This window comes from Mastigoproctus giganteus, chromosome 4 (genome assembly GCF_048544385.1).
Source record: "Mastigoproctus giganteus isolate SK-2022 chromosome 4, ASM4854438v1, whole genome shotgun sequence".
NCBI classification, from domain to species: domain Eukaryota; kingdom Metazoa; phylum Arthropoda; class Arachnida; order Uropygi; family Thelyphonidae; genus Mastigoproctus; species Mastigoproctus giganteus.
The window spans coordinates 50,260,961-50,285,048 of record NC_143578.1 but is presented as its reverse complement, the minus strand read 5'-3'; the positions used below and the strand labels follow the sequence as shown (position 1 = coordinate 50,285,048).

General features: G+C 36.7%; 1 protein-coding gene and 1 non-coding gene across 2 annotated transcripts in view; one reads left to right on the top strand and one right to left on the bottom strand.

Annotated features, from left to right (window-relative positions):
- LOC150086713 (uncharacterized) overlaps positions 1–24,088 on the bottom strand; it is a 31,152-nt gene that overhangs the window by 5,376 nt on the left and 1,688 nt on the right. The window contains exon 2 of the mRNA XM_090372235.1: positions 7,510–7,672. Coding sequence (XP_090228361.1) covers positions 7,510–7,672 — 163 coding nt within the window. The remainder of the gene's footprint in view (positions 1–7,509; positions 7,673–24,088) is intronic.
- On the top strand, positions 18,725–18,806 carry TRNAL-AAG (transfer RNA leucine (anticodon AAG)). The gene has a single exon. It is a non-coding gene; the product is annotated as a tRNA-Leu (tRNA).

Sequence of the window (24,088 nt, the reverse complement as noted above, 5' to 3'; positions counted from 1 at the left end):
GGTGTCACGCATGCATCACATCTCATGGTGGAACCTTTGAGCATCTGTTGTAACATCATGAAATGCATCCATCTCGTACTCCATTGTTAATATTATGTCAAATAAATGTTTGCCACTAATTACTGACTTGTGCCATTTCTGCTTCTTGTGCCTCTGCTACTACTTTCCCGTGACGTTTCCGGTTATGGGTTCCTATGCAATTCATATTCCTTTAGATGTTTCCTACCTCCCCTACACGTTTGTACCAATATTTTTGAGACACCCTGTGTATATAAGTGTGTGTTGTTTATTCATTAATATGACATAAAACATTAACATATACTGTTTGTATAGCTGCAATGTACATGTTCCATGTGTTATTATAAAATTTTAATGTTTTTAGTGGCTGTTTTGATTACGAGAAACATTTTTTATTGCAAAAACAGTTTCTGAGATGTAGACTAATTCTATTTTTTTTTTTAAATACAATCGGTATATCGGGATTTTGGGCAGCACTGACCCTACCCATATGCAGTACCTTACATTTACCAGTGTTAAATCTCAAATGTACCAAATCCTGAGGAACTCCACTAATAGCATTAATCCAAGAAGACAGTGTCCATTTATAACCACCCTCTGTGTTCTGCCAGGCAGGCAATCATATTTCTCCTTCACTCTTTGATCCCCCATAATGAACTAGGGGAGACATTTGAACATCTTCAACCTTTAAGGACCTCCCTTGAATCCAAGGTTGCTCTCATAATTGCGGAAAAAGATTTACTTACCTCTTTTGCTGCCTCCCCTTAATATATTTGGATAGATCCCATTAGCCCAAGGTGCCTTATTTACTTTTATCTTCATCAATTTCTCTTCCACTTTTTTCAGTTAACACAAAATAATTTAACTTCAAGTTATAACTTGGTAAACTTCTGGTATTCTCATCAGTAAAAACTTCTGTTTAATAGACAGCAATTCCTATACATTATATTAAATGCCTGAATTATGCAAGACTGGTTAGTGCCAGGTTCAGGATATGATAAGTGTGGCATCCACCTTCGGTATAAAAGCAGTAGAGGAGGGGACACTTCAGAATAGTGGATTTGGTCACAGAAATACGTCAGTTTTGTGTAGATCTCATGATCACGAGTCATTAAAATGGAGGCATATTCATTTTCACACTCAATGTAATATAATGATATTGAAAGATGCTCTGCAAAATTTCTGTTCTTCCTTTCCTTGGTTGGATTACTTCTGATGTCAATGTTTTCTGAAATCATGTCATTGAATTATTCTTGTAGGAATGAAATCTTTTATCCACACTCCACCTTAAAATCTTGTTCTTAACTTAAACCTTGGTTTTCCCTTAAATGTACTAAGGCTGTTCAAGATAGTAAACCACCTCATACAGTTGTGCAGAGAAATAGAGTGGAACAGTAAATCAGTATATCTTATGATGGGGATTTTAACTTTCCAGATATTGACTGGAACTTGTGGTTTGTTCACTCACACACTAACAAGACTTTTGTGGATTTATTGGATGACTATTTTCTACAGCAACATGTTCGAGGGGCAACCAGAGGGAATAATACTCTTGATCTGATTATCAGCAGTGATTATTCAAGCATTAAGAATTTGCAGATAAAGGAACCACTGGGTGACAGTGATCACAATGTACTGATGTGGGAATTACTTAAAGATGTAACTACCATCAAAGCTAAAGGGAAAGGGTTTTGCTTTCATAAAGGTGACTACAGGGGTCTCAAACAGTTTTTAAATTCTGTACAGTGGAATCAACTAATGATGTTACCAATGTTGAATTCTAAATGGGAAGCCTTCGGGGACTTAATTTTGGAGGCTACTAGGCTTTTCATTCCAAATAAGAAATACTATTCAAGGTTTAGGCCTAAATGGATGTTATACGAACTAATGAGGTTCATGGAAGAGAAGAAAAATGTATGGGATGCATATCAGGTGACACAGAGGCCTATGGCAGATATAATCTAGTCTGTAATCAAATCACAAAGGAGGTTAGGCAGGCGAAGGCGGATTACGAGAAATCCTTGGCAAAGGATGCAAAGAAAAACAGCAAAGAGTTCTTTACTTATGTAAAGTCTAGAAGGAAAGGAATGAATCAGATTGGACCACTTAACATAGATGGATTGACTATTGATGATCATGCTAAGGTAGCTGATAAACTGAATGAGTATTTTGCATTTACATTCACACATGAGGAGAGTGCCAGAAGCATCAAACTCTAACAAGGAGCTAAGTGATTTTGTAATAACTGAGAGCAAAGTGGATGAGAAATTGTTGAAGTTAAACATAAAAAAGGCACCTGAGGTGGACTGGATCTATCCAGTTATATTAAAGGAGGCAGCAAATGAAGTAAGCAAATCCTTGGCCATAATTATGAGAGCTCCCTTGGATTCAGGGGAGGTCCCCATGGACTGGAGGTGTGCAAATGTATCACCAATTCACAAAGGGGTTCAAAAGGTAACACAAGTAACTATAGACCTGTTAGTTTAATTTGTGTTCCGGAAAAATAATGGAATCACTGGTTAAAGAAGCATTGCAGGATCATCTAGACAAGACTGCAGTAATAGTTAAGACACAGCATGGGTTTGTTAAAGGGAGGTCTTGTCTGTCCAATTTGATTGGATACTATGATGTGGTCACAAAGGAATTTAATGATATTGATGAATGTATATCAGGTTTAACGTCTGAGTTTGCAGATGATACAAAGGTTAGCAGGGTTGTTAACGGCAGTAAAGACAGTATGCTACTCCAACTGGATCTAGATAAGTTGGGCAAATGGGCTGAGAAGTGGCAACTGAAGTTTAACATTGACAAATGCAAAGTACTGCATATGGGTAGTAATAACCGAAGAGAAATGTACCAACTGTGTGGTACTACACTCAGGGAAGTGGAAAGCGACAAAGACCTAGGGGTAATTGTGCAGTCAAATATGAAGTTCACTGACCAGTCATGGAGTCTTGTCAATGATATATAGGAATTTTGCTAGCTGGGACAGGGAGGTGATTATCCCATTATACAAGGCAATGGTCAGGCCACACCTAGAGTACTGTGTACAAATCTAGAGACCTCATTTTAGGAAGGATGTAGAATTGCTAGTTCGAGTACAAAGAAGGGCAACAAGATTGGTGAGGGGAACAAAAGGGTGCTCTCACCAAGAAAGGCTTAAGCTCTGCAAATTGCAGTGCCTGGAGAGTTGGCACCTGTGCAGTGATCTGATTGAGGTGTATAAGGCCTTGAATGGGTTCAGCAAGCTGAATGCTGATGGGATTCTTCTTGCTCAGATTAAGAACCTGAGGGGGCACAGTTTCAAGTTGAGGAAAGACAGTTGTAGAATATGTGTGGAAATTTGCCTTTAGCCAGCAGGTAGTTGATTGGTGGAACAGACTTCCATCCTTTGTTGTGGAAGTTGATAGCCTAAATAAATTTAAGGCTGAGCTGGATAGGCATTTGGAACAAATGGAGGGGTGAAATGGGAGGTGTTTTTGTTATTTTGCTGATGCTGCATAAGCTTGCTTTCTTGCATCATATGCCTCTACTAATGCTAACGCTAATTCCCAGTACACTCCTGTCAATGCCCCCTATGGTCTTCTGTCAAAAGTATGTCAGCATAATATTGAACCTTGATGCCAAGAAAGCACCAGGTCCTGATGGCATCTCTCCACTTGTTCTCAAAACCTGTGCTCCTGTTTCTGTTCCGACTTTTTTTTTACACTTTCTTATTCCACTGGTGTTTTTCCTTCTGCTTAGAAATTTGCTCATATACAACCAGTTCCTAAAAAGACTGACAAATCTCTTTTATCTAATTGTCATCCCATTGCACTTACCTCTACACTTTCTAGAGTAATGGAGAAATTCATTAACCACCAACTCGTAAACTATCTAGAAACCTTCCATCTGATCAATGATCACCAATATGAATTCTGTCAGTGTCATTCCACTGCTAATACTTTGTATATTGGCTTATGTTATTAATTTATGGACAAATTCAATGGAAAAGTTTGGTGAAACTCAAGTAGTCACTCTTGACATTTCTATGGCATTTGATTGTTTGGCATAAAATTTTTCTAAACAAGCTCCAGTCATGCTGAATTTTTTACAATTGGGTATCCAGTTTTCTTCTGAATGCTCACTGCACGTGATGGTAGAATGATTCTCTGTCTTCTAACTTCTATACTAATGCTGGTGTTCCCCAAGTTCAGCTCCTTTTCCTCTTGTATATTAATTATCTTCTTCCACTGACTGGGAATCCTATCCATAGTTCTGCTGATGGTAGCACATTGCATTTCATCTTCCAGTTTGAGAAGGTGGAATGCAACCTTGTCCTGCAAAAAAACAGCTTCAACTTCTCAAATATCCACCACCAATTCCTTAAATGCTGACTTCCAGGTAATTGTTCAATGGGACAAAACTAACTTAGTTAATTTCCATCCTTCTGAAACTCAGTCCTGTCTTATATCTCGAAGAAAGGATTCTTCTGTTTCTATACTTATCTTTGATGACCCTTAGATTTCTAGACAAGAAAAAAAATCATATATATTAGGGATTACCTTGATTTCTAATCTTTCTTGGCATAAGCACATCACAAATATTGCTTCCTCTGCATCTAAAAAACTGGATTTGCTCTTTGCATTACTTTTCTTCTAAGCATCAACTTACCACTCTGCACAAATCTCAAATCTGTCGTACTGTGGAATATTGTTTTCACATTTAGGTGGTGTCCATAAAACAAACCTTTCTTAGACTTTTAGACTCCATTCAAAAGAATGGCAGTCAGTTTTAATTAATGAACTGTCTCTCCATTATCTGTCTCATAGAAGTTCTGTTTCTGTTCCATGCCTTTTTTTATAGATACTTCCATGGGCATGTTCGTCAAAATTGGCATCTGTAATTCCCCCACTCTCTTTCAAACCAGTTTAAACACAAGCCACACAGTCAGGATCCATTTACTATCCAATTTCAAACTAACAGAACCAGCTTTTCAGGGAAAAGTTTGTTCTGTGAGTTTAAATTTAATTATTCATCTTCTGTTTTCTGGAACAACCTTCCTTCACACGAATTTCCTGAAAATTACTATCTGCAGAAATTCAAGTCTAATATTGACAATTATCTTCTGTCTTTTCTACCTTTAATTCATGAATAGTACTAAGTGCTATTGGTTCTAATACCTTTCATGTTTGAGCTTTTTATAAAAAATAAATCTTATAATTATGGGATTCCTCAGAGCACATATTTTTTTGCTATCTCAAATTTTATAGTAGTCTCTTTTGTTATATAAAGAGCTTTCTTATCTCCTATTTAAGAATTGTAAAGAAAGAGGAACACCAAATTAATGTGGCCATTGTAATGCACTGTCTAATAATACATCTGAAGGAAGCATGAAATATAATATGAACTTCCTCATTGCCTAGGTATTTTGGCGATGAATGTACGCTGTTTAGGTTGCTCTCGTTACTTAGCAGTGAAGTATTTGTTTCATTCAGAATTGAATTTCTATATCTTCTCTTTTCTATAAACATCCAGATGCTAATATATAATTGTTTTAAATGCATATACATATTTAGAAAAAAACTTAAAACTGCATTTAATTCCAAATAGGTACAGGTGGCATTCTGTTGTTTATTTTTTATCACAAAACAACTAAAGCTATAAAGCTTCAATGTATTGTATCTGTAATGTATTGCATCCTATATTCAATGTATTGCATCCTATATTCTTTTGCATGTTTCCTGGGTGAAAAACCACTCAGTTCTTGTCAGTATGTAAATGCCAAAAAAATTCTTCCCTTCTTAACTGACTTTGAACCCAGGCTTTTTGTCCATGGATTGGAAAAGAAGAGGTATCTTTAGATTGAGAAGTACCAACATATCAATAAAGGCAATTCTAAAATTGAAATGGACAATACAGACCAGTCAGTGTAATGTCCGTGGTTGGGAAATTCATGGAAGCAATGGTTGATCAATAATTCATTATGGCAAAAGGAATCTTGCCTAGATTCGGAGGGGGGGGAGGAGAATCTGGGGCCAATTTCAATCCATGGCCTGCTACATCCTCCCCTTCAAGATCCAGCCTAGCATCCATTAACAGAATATCCATACAGATAAAATCCATGCATTCATACAGAAAGCAACAAATTATGAAAGAAATTAGTATTATATAATTAGATTTTTTTAATGCTATATAAACTAGTCCCTCCTGCGATCAGCACAATGGTCACTATGTATAATCACTGTTCTCCCACACCTTGTGGAAAAGACCCTGGTTCTAATGCATCAACAATGCAAAGAATTTTTATTGCCATAAAAATCGTAACTACGCATAACAATAAAATGGCTTAAAATCATAAAAATTCCCAATGTGGGATTTTTATTTATTCTTTTCCACAACATGGCCAAGTTAGCTACTTTCAGGTAAGGTTGCATGGTTTTATCTCTCAAAAACTCCAATTTTTTGCTTAGAAAACAGGCAAAACTGACCACAAGATAAACGCAATTACAAACACAATATATTGACACCTCACAGCCTTAGTTTCTTTGGGAGAATATTAACCTAACATAGCTTAACCTAATAAACCAATCATGAGGTTAAAAAATAATAAATAACAAGATAACAGAATATGCTGAAGAACTATTAGTTTGACGAAAAGCCTTTGGTTCGCTGAAAAACCATAAGTCTGGGCCTCCCCCTCGTGAGGATTTTGCGATTCCTACTGAGCTAAAATAACTATACTTTATCAATCATCAGGTCATCTGACTCTTCAGACTGCCAACTGCAGTTGTGGACTTGTCAGTGGGTATGGTAGTTTTACCACTGTTTTTCGGCAAGACCACTGCAAGATTTTGGCACAAGCCATGGCAAACCCATTGGGGCTTCACTATCTGAAAGGCTCACCAAAATAAAAATATATAATGATATAGTTTTAATTATAGATTAAAAATGTATAATTACAGTAGTTTGGGGTCCTCTTTACATGCTTTGGTTTTGAGCTCCTATCATGTTTACTGCTATTAATTCTTTGGGTCATTTTGTTGCATACTTAATTCAAAAATAAATACATATGGAACTTTTAGTTTGGTTTAATTTTGATTATTTCAGTTAAGGTTATTGACCAGTCAGCATTATGATTATAACAGGAGGGAAATAAGTAATACAGCTCCCCCCCCCTCAACCTGAAGAAACCCATTTACGTATGAATTTATCTGGAATAGTGGGACTGTTTCCCTTCTTCCTTTCTAGTGTGGCCTGTGAAAAAGAGAAACAGTTACACTAGTTTAAATTTATATCTTTCACTTGACTTTTTTGAACATTTCACCTTACTTTTTATTTTCATTTATATTCAACGGTTAGGAATTGCCAGCGAATCATAAAACTGACGAAATTCGATGTTCACAATAAAATAGAGAATACCGTGTAACAGTTAATGCGATGACCTACAATGGACTACTAGATAAACAGACGTCTCTATCCCCTAAGGTTCTGTCAATAACCGCTACTCACCGTGACCTCATTCTTAGACTTCGCTTTATCGGAAACAGGAAGTGCATTTCTTTGGACGATGTACACGGGTAGGTCAGTAGTCCTCTTGAACTCACGAATTTGTGCCCCACCAGTAATACAGGAGCATACAGTAAGGACGAATGCTGCTAGAGCCAACGCGAACCTTAAGAGAAGAAAAATAAAATTAATAAAAGGAAAATATTTTAGTTATTTAAATGAGGAATAAAACACATTTATCTTATATTTTCCTTGAGATGTAAGCACAGTTACGGTTTGAGGTTATTGTCCTGTTACATGTCGTTTGGTAATGGACATAAATGTTTCAACTAGTTATAAGAAGTCTGTGTGTCAGCTTCACACAAATAAAATACAGCTGTTATACTAATTATTATTTATAATGTTAGTGTTTAATATTTCGATTCTGACAACATCGCACCGGTTATTTACGCCCAGTGGCGCTACTCATAAATCTTGCTTGGTGAGTTGTGTTCATACTCTGGCTCAATAGCGAATTATTGCTGCAAAAAAAAAAAAAAAAAAAAAATAGGATGGGAGACTAAAATTGTTGGGAACCAACAGGGCTAACTACACACCTAATCTGCTTCCGTTCGTACCTTCCACATTGATGGCTTATACACCCTCAACGCGTGACTAAAATTATAATATGAAAAGGGGAAAAATGGGGAAGCTAAGGGGGATTTATCCTCCCTAGCTACCCTCCCTTCTTAAAGTTTAAAAACAAACAAGCTACAATGATTATACTCTTATTCAAACCTTGGCCTTATCTTCAATGTTAATTGTCTGAGGTACTTAATTTGCTGAAAATAAAATAGTGTGAAAGCTATAACGGTGAGAGAACAATGCAGTTAGACCTCAACTGATATCAAAATGCAGAAAAAACATGGGTGTGTCCTTAGTGTTTGCTGAATTTATTTGAATCTAGAATATGAATATAAAATAACAGAAGAAATCGACCCTAAAATTAAAATCAAATAAAACTGTATTTACATAAACAACTTTATTGCAGGGAAGTGGCTGCCATTTGTCACCTGTTTGGACCGTTTTGATTCAGATATCGTCGCTGATTTGCTTCTTGATGCCTTTTCAAACAGGAGGCGGGGGGGGGACTGAGTTTAGCTGGTATTACGCGAGGTGCAAAGTTTTGCGTGTTTTCATCTCGTAAACGGACAAACCAACTTTAGAATACACGTAATTTACCAGTACGACACACTAGCATCTCGTGTCCTCAGCTGCCTTAATGCTAATTTTAAAACAACTCCAACCAGAATCGTACTGCAAAGAAATTCCCCTTCACGGAGCTACTGGCCATAAGGCCCACCCCGCGAAGCGCAGTGAGCCGATATACATTGGGGCAACTTTACAAGGGAATATACGGCTGTTGAGCCGATCATACATGGGACCGGTTGTACCAGAGCCCGGTGGAAGAAAATTTCCCAGTCCGCTCGTCCCCCCTTTCTCACACGAAAAAACGCATTATACATTTGTGTTTATATTTCAGTTAGTGTACTGAACATCTAAACGAGTCCACCGTGGGGTAAGTGCCCTCATCATTATCAGTACTCCCACTCTTTGTACTCTGACAATCGTACCATACCAGCCATCGGGGATAGTATGGTTGTTAAAAAGCACGATTGTACCATACCATCCATATCATGATTCCATTTCGGTTTCATGCTCACAGGCGCACCAACGAGGGTTGAGGGGGACTAAAATCCCGAGAACAATTTTGTTTTATATGTCATTGTCATGTGTATCACTTGTAAAAGCTACTAATGGGGATGGTACTACCTCCTACAAACAAAATTTATGGTTACGTCACTGTTTGAGTTACACAAGCAAATAGTTCATACACCTATAATACACGCACTGACCAAAAAAATACGAACCTTTATTTATTATCGAATCGAGCAAAATATCGCGTAGCTCCGACAAAGTTGAAGAAAGAGGACTTCGTTGCCAAATAGCTCTCTCCAGCATATATCACATATTATCAAGAGGAATGAGATCAGGTGAATGTAGTGGTCAGGAAAGATGGTGGAAATCCATGTCATGTTCTCCCAAACATTCTCGCACAATTCTGGCACGATGTGCTGTTGCATTGTCATCAATGACATAACTATGCCAATGCACATAACGGTGCATTGGGCCCCACAACCGAAAGGGTGCCCACTCCCATCCTGCCCAAAACGGCCTGGGTATTTTGGAATCGATTCCTCAACCAGCTGATGACACTTTGTGCCATCCTGGAGGCAGGATGGCACAGCACCAGTTGTGGCGTCCAAGCCATGCCATAACTGGTGCTATCTCCAGTCTTCTTCCAATGACTGTCCAAGCGTTATACTCGGGGAAATCCGTCTGAGATAACAGATCTTCCCAACAATCCACAGCTGTAGTTCACAAATGAGATGTATCTGCCATATGGTTGAGTATTGAGTATTTAATAGTTGCATGCGTCACTTTGCATGTTTCTTGGCCTGTTGGAGAACTTAGTAATTTACACCTGAACATCAGTCCCTGAACCTGTGCTATCACTACAGATATAGTGATGTCGTTATGGTGGACTGTCCGATAGATTTTTGGAGTGATCTCTCTAAATGTTTTGACCAGTGTATTAATAAATTTTATGATACAAATTAAAATCGCAAATAATGCTGATATATATTAAAATTTCCGATCTATTCTTGTCAATCGAACTTTAAATATTTCAATATTTTTGCCTTGATAATGACCTTCTATAATCTTCATTATCTTCCCGGCCAAATCTGATGAACAATTTAAATTCCTCTTAGAAGGTTAGAACTTCCAGCACCTTTTATCACAGTAGTTAACTACACTGAACTATTGCGGTGTGCTAATAAAATGTTACAGTTGACCTTACTTTACGATCTCTCGAGACATTTCACCTCCACTTAATGCAGTCAGCCATCCGTATAACAGTCTTGAAAAATCCCCTGCGAAATTATCGAGGCATGACAGCCGTTTACTCACTATGTAGGGTAATGCAATCTAACAAAAATGGTAATCTTTTGTACCTGGATAAAACTATTTTTGCTATTGTAGTTTTTTTCCTGAAGGAGGGTCATTATTGAGAACCAATGTGTGATGGCGGAAAAATAAAATAAAATATATAAAACTTTTATTATTATTTTTCCCCTACACACATCACAATGTGTAGAAATGAGTTAAAGACATCGCTGGTTCGAGATCACACTGAGCTACAAAAATATGCGTCCCGAATTTTCAGTTCTTAAAAGCTTGAAAATAATTAAGTCTCTGTTGCTTATTATCAGTATTTTGACCAATCAAAAAAACTTGTTTTAAAAGTTTTTAAACAAAAACTTTTAAAACAAGTTTTATATTCAAAACATAAATATTATAGCTATTGTTGATAAGAATCGGGTTAACATTTTTTACAATAAAGATAGGTTGACTATAATCAGAGTAAGTCCTACCTGGAGCGAAAGTTGATGATGTAACAAGCACGTTGTCAGTTTTTAAGGAATGGAAAGAGAGTATTATTATCCATCTGGGAACTAATGACATTAATTGCACACAAACTGATGAACTGGTAGATATGGTGAAATGTAGATACGTTGAAAAATGTTGCAAGATAGATTAGAATGTATTTGTGGGTGAAGTTCTGCCCAGACACAATTAGGAGGGACTTAATGTTGAGAGCTTATAGATTAACTCAAGGCTTGAGGACCTTTGGGGAAATATTTTTATCTGCGTAGTTTGCCTAGTAAATAAAAGAATTTTTTTTTTCTTGAAGAGATGGAATACATTTTAATGTGACAGTACAAGAGCATTTGCTAATGTCATTAATGAAGCTTTAAGGGTTCAAGGAAATTACTAGTCGGAGTGCAGCAGAGAGGTAAATTAGGAAAAATGAGGATATGTATTCAGTTGGCGACATGGAGCAAAGTAATAATAATAATAGGGTTCTTGTTCGATACCACATATGAGGCTTCTACCATTAAAGTTTTAATTAATCTGCATATAGAGGCTATAATTCTATACATCACAATCACTTGGTGTATAGCATACCCAGCTCTCCATTTTCGTTCTTGGTGACAAGTTTCTATTAGCTCTGTTATAAGTTATTCTTGATCCAATAAGACAATATCATACGGTTGAAAGTAAAGGAATTCAGGGCCAGTACTGGAGGCCAATGATCTCAGGAACAAGAATTAAAGATGGTCCATCCCATCCTTTTTGCTGACATTAAGGCAGAGGAAGGGGGGAGTGCCTGTTGGAATTTGAAGCCCTTTTCAATTCGGGGGGGGGGGGGGGTATGTTTCATCAATTGTAGCCCTCCCCCCAAGGACCAGCCTAACGGTACGCTTTGAGTGAAGCGATCATGGAGTATTAAGGTGGATGATAATGACCACTGAGATCTCAGTTACTGAAGGTAGGAAACAGGGTTACAGTTCCAGCAAAAGGGCTATGAGGCTAAGAGCATGTGACCTCTATTAACTGGGAGGACAACGTGGGGAGACAAGTACAGGTGAATTATGGGAAAACTTTAAATCCATTGTCATGGAAGCCACGAATGCATATACTGTATATAACATTAACAAAATATAGGACGAGAAGGTTGCTGAGGTGGATAAATACCGAACTGCGGTGTTTAATAGAGCAAAAAGAAAAAAAAAAGAGAGATAGTATGGGACTGTTTTATAGAGCGATGAAAAGATGTGAAGCATATAGGAGACAGTTATAGGTCTGTCTGTCACAGTACCATAGAACTGGCCAATTCTGGTTGCATTTACCAGACTAAGAGAGCAAAGAAAGTGGACAAGAAATTTTAACCATGAGCGTAAATAGAAATAAGACAGAAGCAAATTAGACTGAATTCTTGTATAATCGACATGAGAAAGTTCGTGATAATCTACCTGATGAATTGAGTGGGTACTTCGCATCAATATTCATGGATGAAAGCCCTCTCCCCTTCACAGAGAGAACTTGTGCTTCGCGAGCCTGAGAATTGTAAAATTAGCAATATAGAAATTGCAGAGGATTGTTTGCTAGAAAAACACAGACCCAAATGAAAGAAAGGACCCTGAGATTGATGGCACGTACCTAATTTTTTTAAAGGAAGTGACGTGCGTATGTGCGGGTGTGTTAAACGCCAAAGTAACTGAAAATATGAGGCGTCAGTATATTGTATATATAAATTAAGCGTATTATGTGGTCGGTTTGCATGTTTGAAGGACAAAAAAAAAAAAAAACGATGTTTCGGAATATACGTGACTTTCGACAAACACTGACTAACTAGGCCAGGCTGTGAAGAAAAAAAAAATAAAATAATAAAAAACACATCAACGCTGATAAAAATTCCGTACTTAGGTTAGGCGAGTTTTAAGGGCTAATGAAGTGTTAGTATGTTAGTATATTAGTCTACAATTGCGCACATTCTGCGCATATTCTTCGGTCGGTTTGTTGGTTGTTGTTGTAGTAAGGTTTTAGTAGCATCAGCGACTAAGACCATATTGCTCCATCTACAATATATTGTCTGTAAATTGCTGTCTTCTCAGGTCGATTTTCTGTTTTGTGGACGATAAACCCGAAGAACTGACTCTTCTCCGAAATAGTTATATCGTTTAATTTCCAGCAGTGTAACTCCTTATCACTGATTCCTCGTGGTTCGGATTGTCTTTCAACTGTAAGGATTCGTTTAAAATTGCCTATTTAACTCGTCAGCCACTTCTGGGCGCTTTCTATGACATTTCCACTTCGGTCAACTAATAAGCCTATGTGGTTCTTCTCTCTTCTTTTGTGTTTTCGTATTCCCATACAAAAACAACTCTTTGTGTCCATTTTAATTCCCTTTGCTAGCGATTTCTCATAAACAGCTTTTTCCTCTTATCCTATCAGTGGTTTTCTAACAAATCCGCTTACAATACTCATAAATCAGTACCTCTACCATAGTCTCTAACTGTTCCATGCTTTTTTTTTTTTTTTTTTTTCTCAGTTAAGCCTTAACTTCTCTCTCTCACCCACTTAAGCATCTTTCTTTGTGACTTCCGGAATAAATCCCTTGAATACTTCTCCTAATGAACTTGCACTGAATAACTTTTAGTTGTCAACCCCAGGGCCGCGCCGTATATATTGGCCGCCCATGTTCAAAGGAAATATATGCCGTCCGGGACATTGTAACCCCCCCCCAAATAAATGACATTTTTTGTAATAATATTTTATCGATATTACAATTTATAAATAATATTTACATTTTTTATTTTATTTCCTTAGCACGCTTTATTCATGCTACACATATTTGAACATGAAAAGGTAACATAAAATTAAGGCAGCTTTGTGGAATAAATTTTATCGAAATTTGGTATGTATGTTTTAAATAATATCACTTAGTTTTGAAAAAAAAATCGTGAAAACAGATATTAATAATAATTGTTATAAAAATACATAAATATATAATAATAATAATACTACTAATAATAATAATCTTTATTATTAAGATTTAAATAATAATCTTTATATTAGTGACAAATGGGCCTGGAGTACTGGGGTCCATAGTTTAACAAATAGATATTTATTTAAAGTATACCCAGTATAAAAAAAAAAAAATAAATAAATAAATATCTATTTGTTAATCTTTATATTATTATTACTGATGTAATAATAATCTTTATTAATTTAATATTTAAAAATATTAAATTAATTCATCGGTCATGTTTTAATTCATCGGTCATGTCAATGGCATCGATATCCTTTTCGTTCTTCATATCGTCTCTTAATTTATTTTGCAAATCTTTACAATATTTTAGAATTTCTTCATCGGTTACTTGCTTTAAATTATATATGTCATATAAAAAATTGAAATCATCACTATGTGTTTTTAATAAATCAAACCTGCCTTTAAGAGAATTTATTGTTGTGTCTAGTATTGAAAAATAAAAATTAATTTTAAAATTTAACTGTGCATCGGTTATGTCTTCATCTGGATTTTCATAATCACATTCAAATTGAAATTTATTTTTATGTCGACGTATAAGTGAGACATCAGGAAATTTAGTTTCGGTTTCCAATATTTCGGCTAACTGTTTTAATTCGTTTAAAAACTCTAAAAATCCACTATCAGATCGTTTAATTTGTAAGTAGTAGTAGTAGTAGCAATTTTATGATATTGTGTGGTCACTGTCAGCTACCTCATGTCCTGTTTCCTAGAAATGTTTGCTCGCTTACGTTCATCTTTTCTTATTTTTCAGTTTTCGTTTTGAACGTCCTACAAACATTTCGCTTCTTGGGAAATCTAGCTGATTTACCACTTTAAAAAAATAGCGTAGTTTCATTTGGATATTTTGCCGCTTTTATTTCCTCTGATATTAATATTATATTTGTTTCCTTTCTTTCTCTTGACTTCCCTCAGAATCTTAATGTATTGCTGTTTTTTTTTTTTTTTTGCATTTCCATTTCCATTTTGAATATTGCTTCTATTTCGAGCGTTATTAATTACTTTATTTATTTCCTTCCTGATAACTACTTTATAGTAGCCATTGTTCTCGAATGTTTTTGTATTCTAGTCAATTCTTCCTCCAAGTATGTTTAATTGCATACTTGGATGGTTTTGTGGGTTAAGGTTTTTTATTATTCCAATTCTGATCTGTTAAGGATGAATGAGAACAGCGCAGGGACATACCTATCTGTGTGGGGTTAGCTTATGGTAAACAATTGCTATTATCTTTTCATTACGTTGATATTCTGATGTCCATCATAGGAGAAACCCCATTTTCTCCTAACACTGCCATTAAATTGTTTTGTTTCCCATCTTTCAACTGGGAAATTAAATGAATGATATCGATTTATTTTTATGTGAACCATGCAGTAAAGAGGCAACTACAGATCCTAGTGCAATAGGAAGGAATGAACAAGAAATTTGCACTTCCTTGGAACCCTCATGGGTAGCACGTATAATCACCATCTTCACACACAGGGTGAAGAAGACCTGAGTTCGAATTCCGTCAATCATGCGAGGAATTTTTATTGATATTTTTCATAACGTGAATAAGTTATTTATTTATTTTTTTTTTTTTTGAATGCAGCCTAAATATAATATTCCGAATATAGTGTATTGTTGTCTTATACAGAAGGCTAATGGGGTTCTCCCAACTTGCAAAAATCCTCTAACTCATAGACAGCATAACATGTACCTTCTTGACTCCTATTTACATTGAATGATAGATTTCGTATTCACATCTGACTGTATCATAACCCTTTTGTTCTTCTCCCCACCCCCTTCTAGATTGTAAGTAAATCCTAAATTTTCTGTTCTCCTCCATAATATCTTTAAATGTTAGGTGCAAAACTCTACATTTTGAGATATTAAGCTTTAGTTGTAACATCTCAGACCATATTCAAATATGGCGTAATCGTTTAAAATCATTTTGAAGAAAAAATTGGTTTGGTTCTCGTTGTTAACTGCTGTTCCTAATTTCAAATCATCAATAAACTTTGACAGCTTCCCTTGTACTCTCTCGTGAATGTCATTCCATTTAGGAAGATTAGAAACAGGAAGGGACCTCCAGATCTAGTCCTCGATTGATTTCACTTATGAGTTATGACAACCACCACCCTCACGAATGGCACAGCGGTTAAAATCTCCATCCTCTCCTCACTGGATGGATAAGGCATTGGTTCGAATCCTGTCAACGACGCTAGGAAGTTTTGAGAATTTTTTTCCCACAATGTGGGAGTTAGCCGGTTTCGATGCGCAGGCGAAGAATACATGTTTTTCTTTCCGAACACTGAGTGCTTTGTCCAGAAAACAACAAACCAACAGAAGAATGTACACACTTATAGACACAATATACTGACGCCTCATAGCCTTGGTTGCTTTTGCGTTTAATAGGCACATAGCGACTACACGTTTCTATTTCCTATTTTTTAACTAGCTCTCTGATCTAACGAAAAATCTTACCAGTAATCACAAACAGCTTTGTAAAAATGTCTGGTATCGTCCATTTTCAATCCTGTACCACAACTTGTTTTCCTCTTCCAGGTATATGATCACTTCAGCCAATCCTCGCGCATAGCACAATGCATATAAGCGCCGTTCTCCCAATACCGGGCGAAAAAGGTCCGGGTTCGAATCTGAATGACGCGAGCAATTTTATGGGCTTTTTAAAATTTTTTTTAATAACGTGACTGAGTTAGAGGATGTCAGAAGAGGGTTGCATGGTTTAATCTCCAGGAAGCTTGGGTTCTTCATCTCCAGCAAACAGGGCAAATCGATTACAGATTATACGCAATTTACGAATACAATATACTGACACTTCATAGCCTTAGCTGCTTTGGCGCTTAACAAATAAACAAACACACACATAAAAATCCCAATTATATGCTTTTGATTTTTCTGTTATAGGTTTCGATAACTTAACCCATTGCGCCATTGCTAACAAAAATATTGGGCATGAGATCTTAATAAGTCCTTCGGTACATTTACTCGCAGATCAAAACAAAAGTACATTTATTTTCACAGGGAGTATTTTCCTTCCAGTATAACCTTGGTCGGTAATAAATAAGTAAAGCGCAAAGACTATACTAATGGGATTCAGTCACCAAATATGAAACCTTTCAAAATTCTTTCCATAAAATTTCATAAATAAATGTCTGCATGATGTCATATTAAAAATTAACTGTATATGTAATATGTGATGTATTGGAATAAGTATCAAAATTCCAATAAAATATGGAAAACAAAAAAGAAAAAAAAAAAAAAAACAGGACAAGTTTATAGTTCATTGAAGGAAGTCGCAAGGTGAAAACAGATACGTGAAGGCCATGTCATGAGAGGCTCTGTACGAGGTGAAGCCTTGCTGATATTACAAAAAATAAATAACAATAACAGTGTATTAAGGAAAAGGCTCAAAGAAACAAATATTTTGCTATAACAAATATTATAGTATCGGTTACACAGTCATACACCTAAAGTATAATTTCGTACGTCCTCCGGTCGGTTTGCCTGTTTTGCTGGACGGAAAAATGCGAGGTTCCAGAAGTCAGTCTTGAGCTAATAGTACAGTATAACCTTTAAGTTAAAAAAAAAAAAGAAGTTATTCGAGTTATTGAGGAGATGCAAACCTAGGCTTTTTTTTCGTACGGTGCAAGAGGACAGACTATAACCATTCCTCTGACCTCGTTACCCACGAGGTCAGAGAAAGGCCTAGACAGAAATAAATGAAGCTCCATGGTAAAAGAGAGGAACCAACTTTTAAGATAATAAAGGCCAAATCAGTGGCAAAAACACAATGCCGCCAGGTCAACCTTCATACTCGAGAATACATTTCATATTAGTAAACCAGATAAGAATACCAACCACTGGTACGAATTACTGCTAACGAACTTATTCGGTCGAAAAGGAATGGTTGTTTTCTCTTATAACAGGAGTTACTTTGCAGCAGGAGAGCGTCCCACGTCCCAAGAGACCAACTCTGGAATGCTTCCAGCAATTGAAAATTTATAACCTACTATGTCGCCATACAGCCTGATCTTGCACTGTCTCATTTTCTCTTTTCGAAATATTGCAAAAGATTAAGCATGTAACATAAAAAAATCTCGATTTCCTTCAATCCTTTGTTTGTTCAAAAGTTTTCTATGAAGCAAACTTTTAACAAACAACAGAGAGAGAGAGAGCAGGATCAAAAAAATATTTTTTAAAATTTCAAGATCAAGCTTGTAGGGGAGTCTCAAGTGAGTTTTATCGTATATGGAAAAACTTATAGATACTATTTTAAGAACTGAATAAAAAATATATTACTGCAACAGTCGATTACAAGTTTCTTAATAGAGTTGCAAAAAGTCTGTAGTTTAAGTAATAAGCCTATTATTAAGTTGCATAAGTATACAGTATTTCTTTATTTTTTGTTTTAACCACTAAAAGTCTGTTTAATTTACAAAATGTACAAATTAATTCATTTACATTTTTTGTTGTTGTTTTTAGCCGTTATAAGAAATAAAAATAAATGAACATCTATTTCTTATTAGGGTTTTTTTTTTTTTTTTTGTAAAAAGCATTCATATTACTACCAATAGTGCTAATGCAAATAATTTTGTTTTATAATATAAAATCTTAGGTCATGAAACCTTTAACAACTGAATGGCATATATAAACCTCCCCTCCCCCCCCCTTTTCCCAAGTAAATAATTGCAAATTATGATCAGCGGCTGTTTGCAATATGGTAGGGTGGCCGAGCGGTCTAAGGCGCTGGTTTAAGGCACCAGTCTCTTCGGAGGCGTGGGTTCGAATCCCACCCCTGCCAAATACTGTTTTTTTTCCCCTTTTATCGCTAACAGATATCAAGGAACATCAAGTGGTTATGTACAGTGATCGAACGTGGTCTCTAATGCTTCAATAGTGCAGCAAAAGAGACGAGAGAAGCACTCACATAAAATATAAATTCGTTGCAAAAGTACCTGACATCTGTTTATATATTTATATCAGAACTTATATTTTTTATTGGTACGTCGTACCAGTACAAAGTAGGAAGTATCTTACCGATACTTCCTACCCGATCCAACAGGCTTACTTTCGGTACTGGTATTATAGAATCCATAATTATTATGCCTGTCTAAGGATAGACAGAGTAATTAATAAATAAAATTATCCAAGAGTTTTTATAGAAGAAAGGGGTATCATTTATTTATATGTGTTTTTTTTTAAGATCCCAGAAATAGTCTGTCACATTTTAGGAAATAAAATTTTAAATATTTGCCTCATTAACAGTTATTCGCTACAGGTAGTACTGTAGTAGTAGGCTTATATAGCATCAACCAACAAAAAAAAAAAAGAAAGAAAAAAAAAAAGCATTTCACACATCCATTCCCTCTAAAAGTTCGTTCAGTTCCTCCTTCAATTTATTTAAGCTATCAAATTCCAAATCGACAGATCTGGAAGTTTGTTCAAACAATCAACTACCCGCTGGCTAAGGGCAAATTTCCGCACATCTATTCTACAACTGTCTTTCCTCAATTTGAGTTTATGCCCCTCAAGTGCGTAATCTGAGCAAGAGGAAGAATCCCATCAGAATTGAGCCTGCTTAACCCATTCAAGGCCTTATACACCGCAATCAGATCACCTCGCAGGTGCCTAGTCTCCAGACGCTACAATTTGCAGAACTTAAGCCTTTCTTCGTAAGACCATCCTTTCGTTCCCTTCATCAAGCTTGTTGCTTTTCTCTGTACTCGCTCAAGCAACTCTACATCCTTCCTAAAATGAGGCCTCGAGACCTGTACACAGTACTCAAGGCGTAGACTGACCATTGCCTCATACAAAGGGATAATCACCTCCTTTTCCCTACTAGCAAAATTGCTGTATATCATTGACAATATCCCATGACCTGCTCTGGCTGCCTGTCTGCAATGTGCAGAAAACTTCATATCCGACTGCACAATTACTCCCAGTTCTTTTTCATTTTCTACCACTCTAAGTGTAGTACCACACTTCAAAGTACTTTGCATTTGTCAATGTTAAACTTCAGTTGCCACTTCTCAGTCCATCTGCTCAACTTTTCTAGATCCTGTTGCAGTAGCACACTGCCATTACTGTCATTAACAACCCTGCCAACCTTTGTATCATCTGCATATTTGGACATTAAGCCTGATATACCTTCATCAATATCATTGATAAATATAAAAAAAACAACAGTGGGCACAACACTGAACCTGATGGACTCCACTAATAACATTAGTCCACGATGAGCAGCGTTTACCACTCTCTGTCTTCTCCCACTCAACCATTCCTTTATCCGGTTAATTAACACCCATTTGTCAGTATTTGCTAAAGCACAGCCCACGTAACGTAAAGGTGACAGAGAGTTAGAAAATACAGTATAGTTTCAACAAACTAGCTTTCTTTACCCAAATGGAAAACTAGTCAATATTTATCGGTATTTTATTTATACGTGTAGTTATCTAGGCGAATTTCTTTATTTAAAAAAAAAAAAACCCGTTAGGAAAACATAATTACAACTTATTTTACATTAATAGCATTGCAATTTAAAAAAAATATATATTTTTTTTGTTCATTTATGTGTATTTTAATAATCATGAAAATACAATAGGTTACTTGGGTTTCGTAGAAAGAGTTTATAGCCTGTGACAATTGTCCTGCTTTTCCCTATTCGTTATATCACAAATCCCGCTCCTTGCATTAGATTCAAATCCGATAACAGACACGAAATAATTTGAGACGTTCTTTCGTAGGCTGTCACCAACTCTTTTCGAAAGATTATCAGCTCCCATTTCCCAATTTTACAAGGAAATCGATGGCTTTCTATAAGCACTGCCAAACACTTAAATCAGAAATTCCGAAAGAATATAATGCACAATAGTTTATCTCTCAATTCAGAAATAACTAGGAAGAAAGATTAAATCCCTCGAAATAGGATTAGAATTTCCATATTTTAAGTATAATCATAATTATTATAGCTGTTTTGATGAAAGTAATCGACGTTGAATCGATTCAGGAAGTAGTAATCGAATCTCTTTCATGCACCACCTGGCGTCTTTTTTGTCGCTAGCTGGATTAGAAGAGCAATGTCTTTTGGTTTATGCATTAAACAAAAGATTTTTGAAATAATTTCCTTCAAAAAGTGAAGTGCTCCACATATTTAGGGAAAATTACTGCTAAATGCCGGCCATAAAAACTGAATACGAGGAATCTAAGAATACATGAAGTGAATTCAAGCTACAGTCTCCTAATTTATATTTCGCAAATTTGTGAATATACATTGAGTGATCATTGAATTATGACCACCCTTATGAAAAGTGAATGCGACCCGTTGACCACGTGAGCTACGAGAATGCGCAGATAGTCGACCTACGTAGCATAGATAAGGTGTCAGTGGTTCAATACGTAGTAAAATTCCGAGAGTGATGGGTAAAAGGAAGGATTTATCGGACTTTGACAAAGGACAGATTGTGGGAGTTCGACGAGCTGGTGCCTCGATTTCCCAAACGGCTGAACTAGTGGGGTGTTCGAGAGCCGCCGTAGTTAAAGTGTACCAGGACTGACGTCAAAATGGTCAAACAGCGACCTGACGGCAAAACTGCAAAGGTCAACGAAAGGTTGAAGTTAGAAGTGAGCGCCGGGTCCGACGACTCGTACAGGCGAACAGGCGCAGCACTGTTCAAGAGTTGACTACTCAATACAACATGGACCAACCTGGAAAAATATCTGGCATGACCATGCGTCGTACTCATGGGCTATACCAGCAGATGACCCCTACGGCATCCTCTCCTAACCAAGGTTCATCAGCGTAAAAGACTCACCTGGTGCAAAGATCATGCAAGTTGGACATTAGAAGACTGGAAGGTGTGCTGGTCGGATGAGTCACGTTATTTACTCCACACCGTGGATGGTCGTGTACGAATTTGGCGTCAACAACATGAGGCTCCCGTAGCCAGGTGGGAAGGAGCAGCAGTGCGTAGCACACGCTTCTTGATTAGACCGGGGTTCGAGCCCGTCACCACCAAATACAGAGGATGCGGAAAGGTCAGGGAATGACCACCGCATATCCCGGAGCAATATTGCCTTAGTTGCTAATGCTCCTAAAAACCAAATAACAACAACAACAACATCTAAACGAGTGGTAGACAGCGATGTATTGTGTTGACCAAACTGCCATGGTGGAAACTTTCTTCTCCACATTTGTCACTATGGATGAGAAGTGGATCCTGCTACTGAATCTTGGGGCCAAGCTCCAGAGTATCCATCGGAACCACACTGTTCTGCCACGACTCCCTTCGTGGCAGAACATTTCACCCATTTCTAAGACGAATGGCAACATCGAGTGCCATTTGCCAGTGGATCAAACACATTCCTCAAGAATGGTCCAAATCTACAGCATTCACACTTTCTTAAAAAAAAAAAATTGTGTGGCTAGAAATTTCCAGGAATGACTTTAAAATAAGTTAAAACGGAACTGAAAAATTACTTGCTTTTGTCTTTTCCCAAAGGAATTTCCTCTGGCGACTCTACATAAAGCCATCTCCTCTTCTGCCACGACGTGATGCATTTCTGGAACTCGTTTACTGCGGTTGATTTTAGTGCCCTCGACGTACTTTACTGGATTCCCTCTAACGACCCAAAGCGTTAATTTTTAGGCGAAGCTTTGATAGTTGAGAATATAAAGAAGTGATATGGATCCATCGGAACCACACTGTTCTGCCACGACTCCCTTCGTGGCAGAACATTTCACCCATTTCTAAGACGAATGGCAACATCGAGTGCCATTTGCCAGTGGATCAAACACATTCCTCAAGAATGGTCCCAATCTACAGCATTCACACTTTCTTAAAAAAAAAAAATTGTGTGGCTAGAAATTTCCAGGAATGACTTTAAAATAAGTTAAAACGGAACTGAAAAATTACTTGCTTTTGTCTTTTCCCAAAGGAATTTCCTCTGGCGACTCTACATAAAGCCATCTCCTCTTCTGCCACGACGTGATGCATTTCTGGAACTCGTTTACTGCGGTTGATTTTAGTGCCCTCGACGTACTTTACTGGATTCCCTCTAACGACCCAAAGCGTTAATTTTTAGGCGAAGCTTTGATAGTTGAGAATATAAAGAAGTGATATGGATCCAAACTGGAGAAAATGGAATATGTTCCACCTGAAAGATATTTCACCGTCGATGGAACATCCTCCCTTTCTGCTGATTTGACTCTGTCTGCCTTCTTTCTATTCCCAAGTAGCAAAAACTTCACTGAAAGGACACATTTCGAGCCTTTGAACTCAAAATGCGTCCTTTAATAGCCTCTCTATAGCTGCCCAAATGACTGGAAAGTTATTTTAACTTATAAACTCATTCCCAGAGCTTTCTACTACTATACGAACTGCATTCAAATTATAAGGTATCCTAAATTATTCTTATTAGGATACCTTATAACTTCTGAACATAAGTATTCGTTGAAGATAATTAGAAATCTGATTGGCTTCTGGAACCTAGTTCATGAATATAAACTCGAACCTATGTATAATTAAAAGACAAAAAAGTTGCCCAGCATTAATAGCTGCTTGCATTAATGTCTAAAAATAACTGCATATTCCTCCATGGGCATCTCGTTAATATTTTATCACGCACGATTAATCCGAAACTAATGTTACAGTGAGGGCCTGGCTTAAATATTTTGTAGCCTGGGGAGAGATATGTCGCGCTCTACATACAGTACTTATAAAGCAAAGTATCAATTTGATACTCCTTATATATATATATTGTATTTGCAAACATATTAGTACTGTATAATAATTTATAGCATAAAATCTTCCTATTTATAAATAACATTTTTTTTTTTCACATTTATCTTCTAACTTTCCAGTTATTTAGATTTTACTGTAATAAATGATATCCGTGTTGTAATAATAGCAAGGAGTGCGTGTCACCCAGAGATTAAAGCTGAAAAGCATCGCGCCCAAAATTCTAACATTTGTAAGGAATCTAAGGTACCAAAGCCTGTCCTACTGGTATGCAAGTTGTAACTATTTGGCGTTGCAGGGCCTTGAGAAGGTCGCCCTCACCTTGCCTCATCAGTGGTCATCAGTG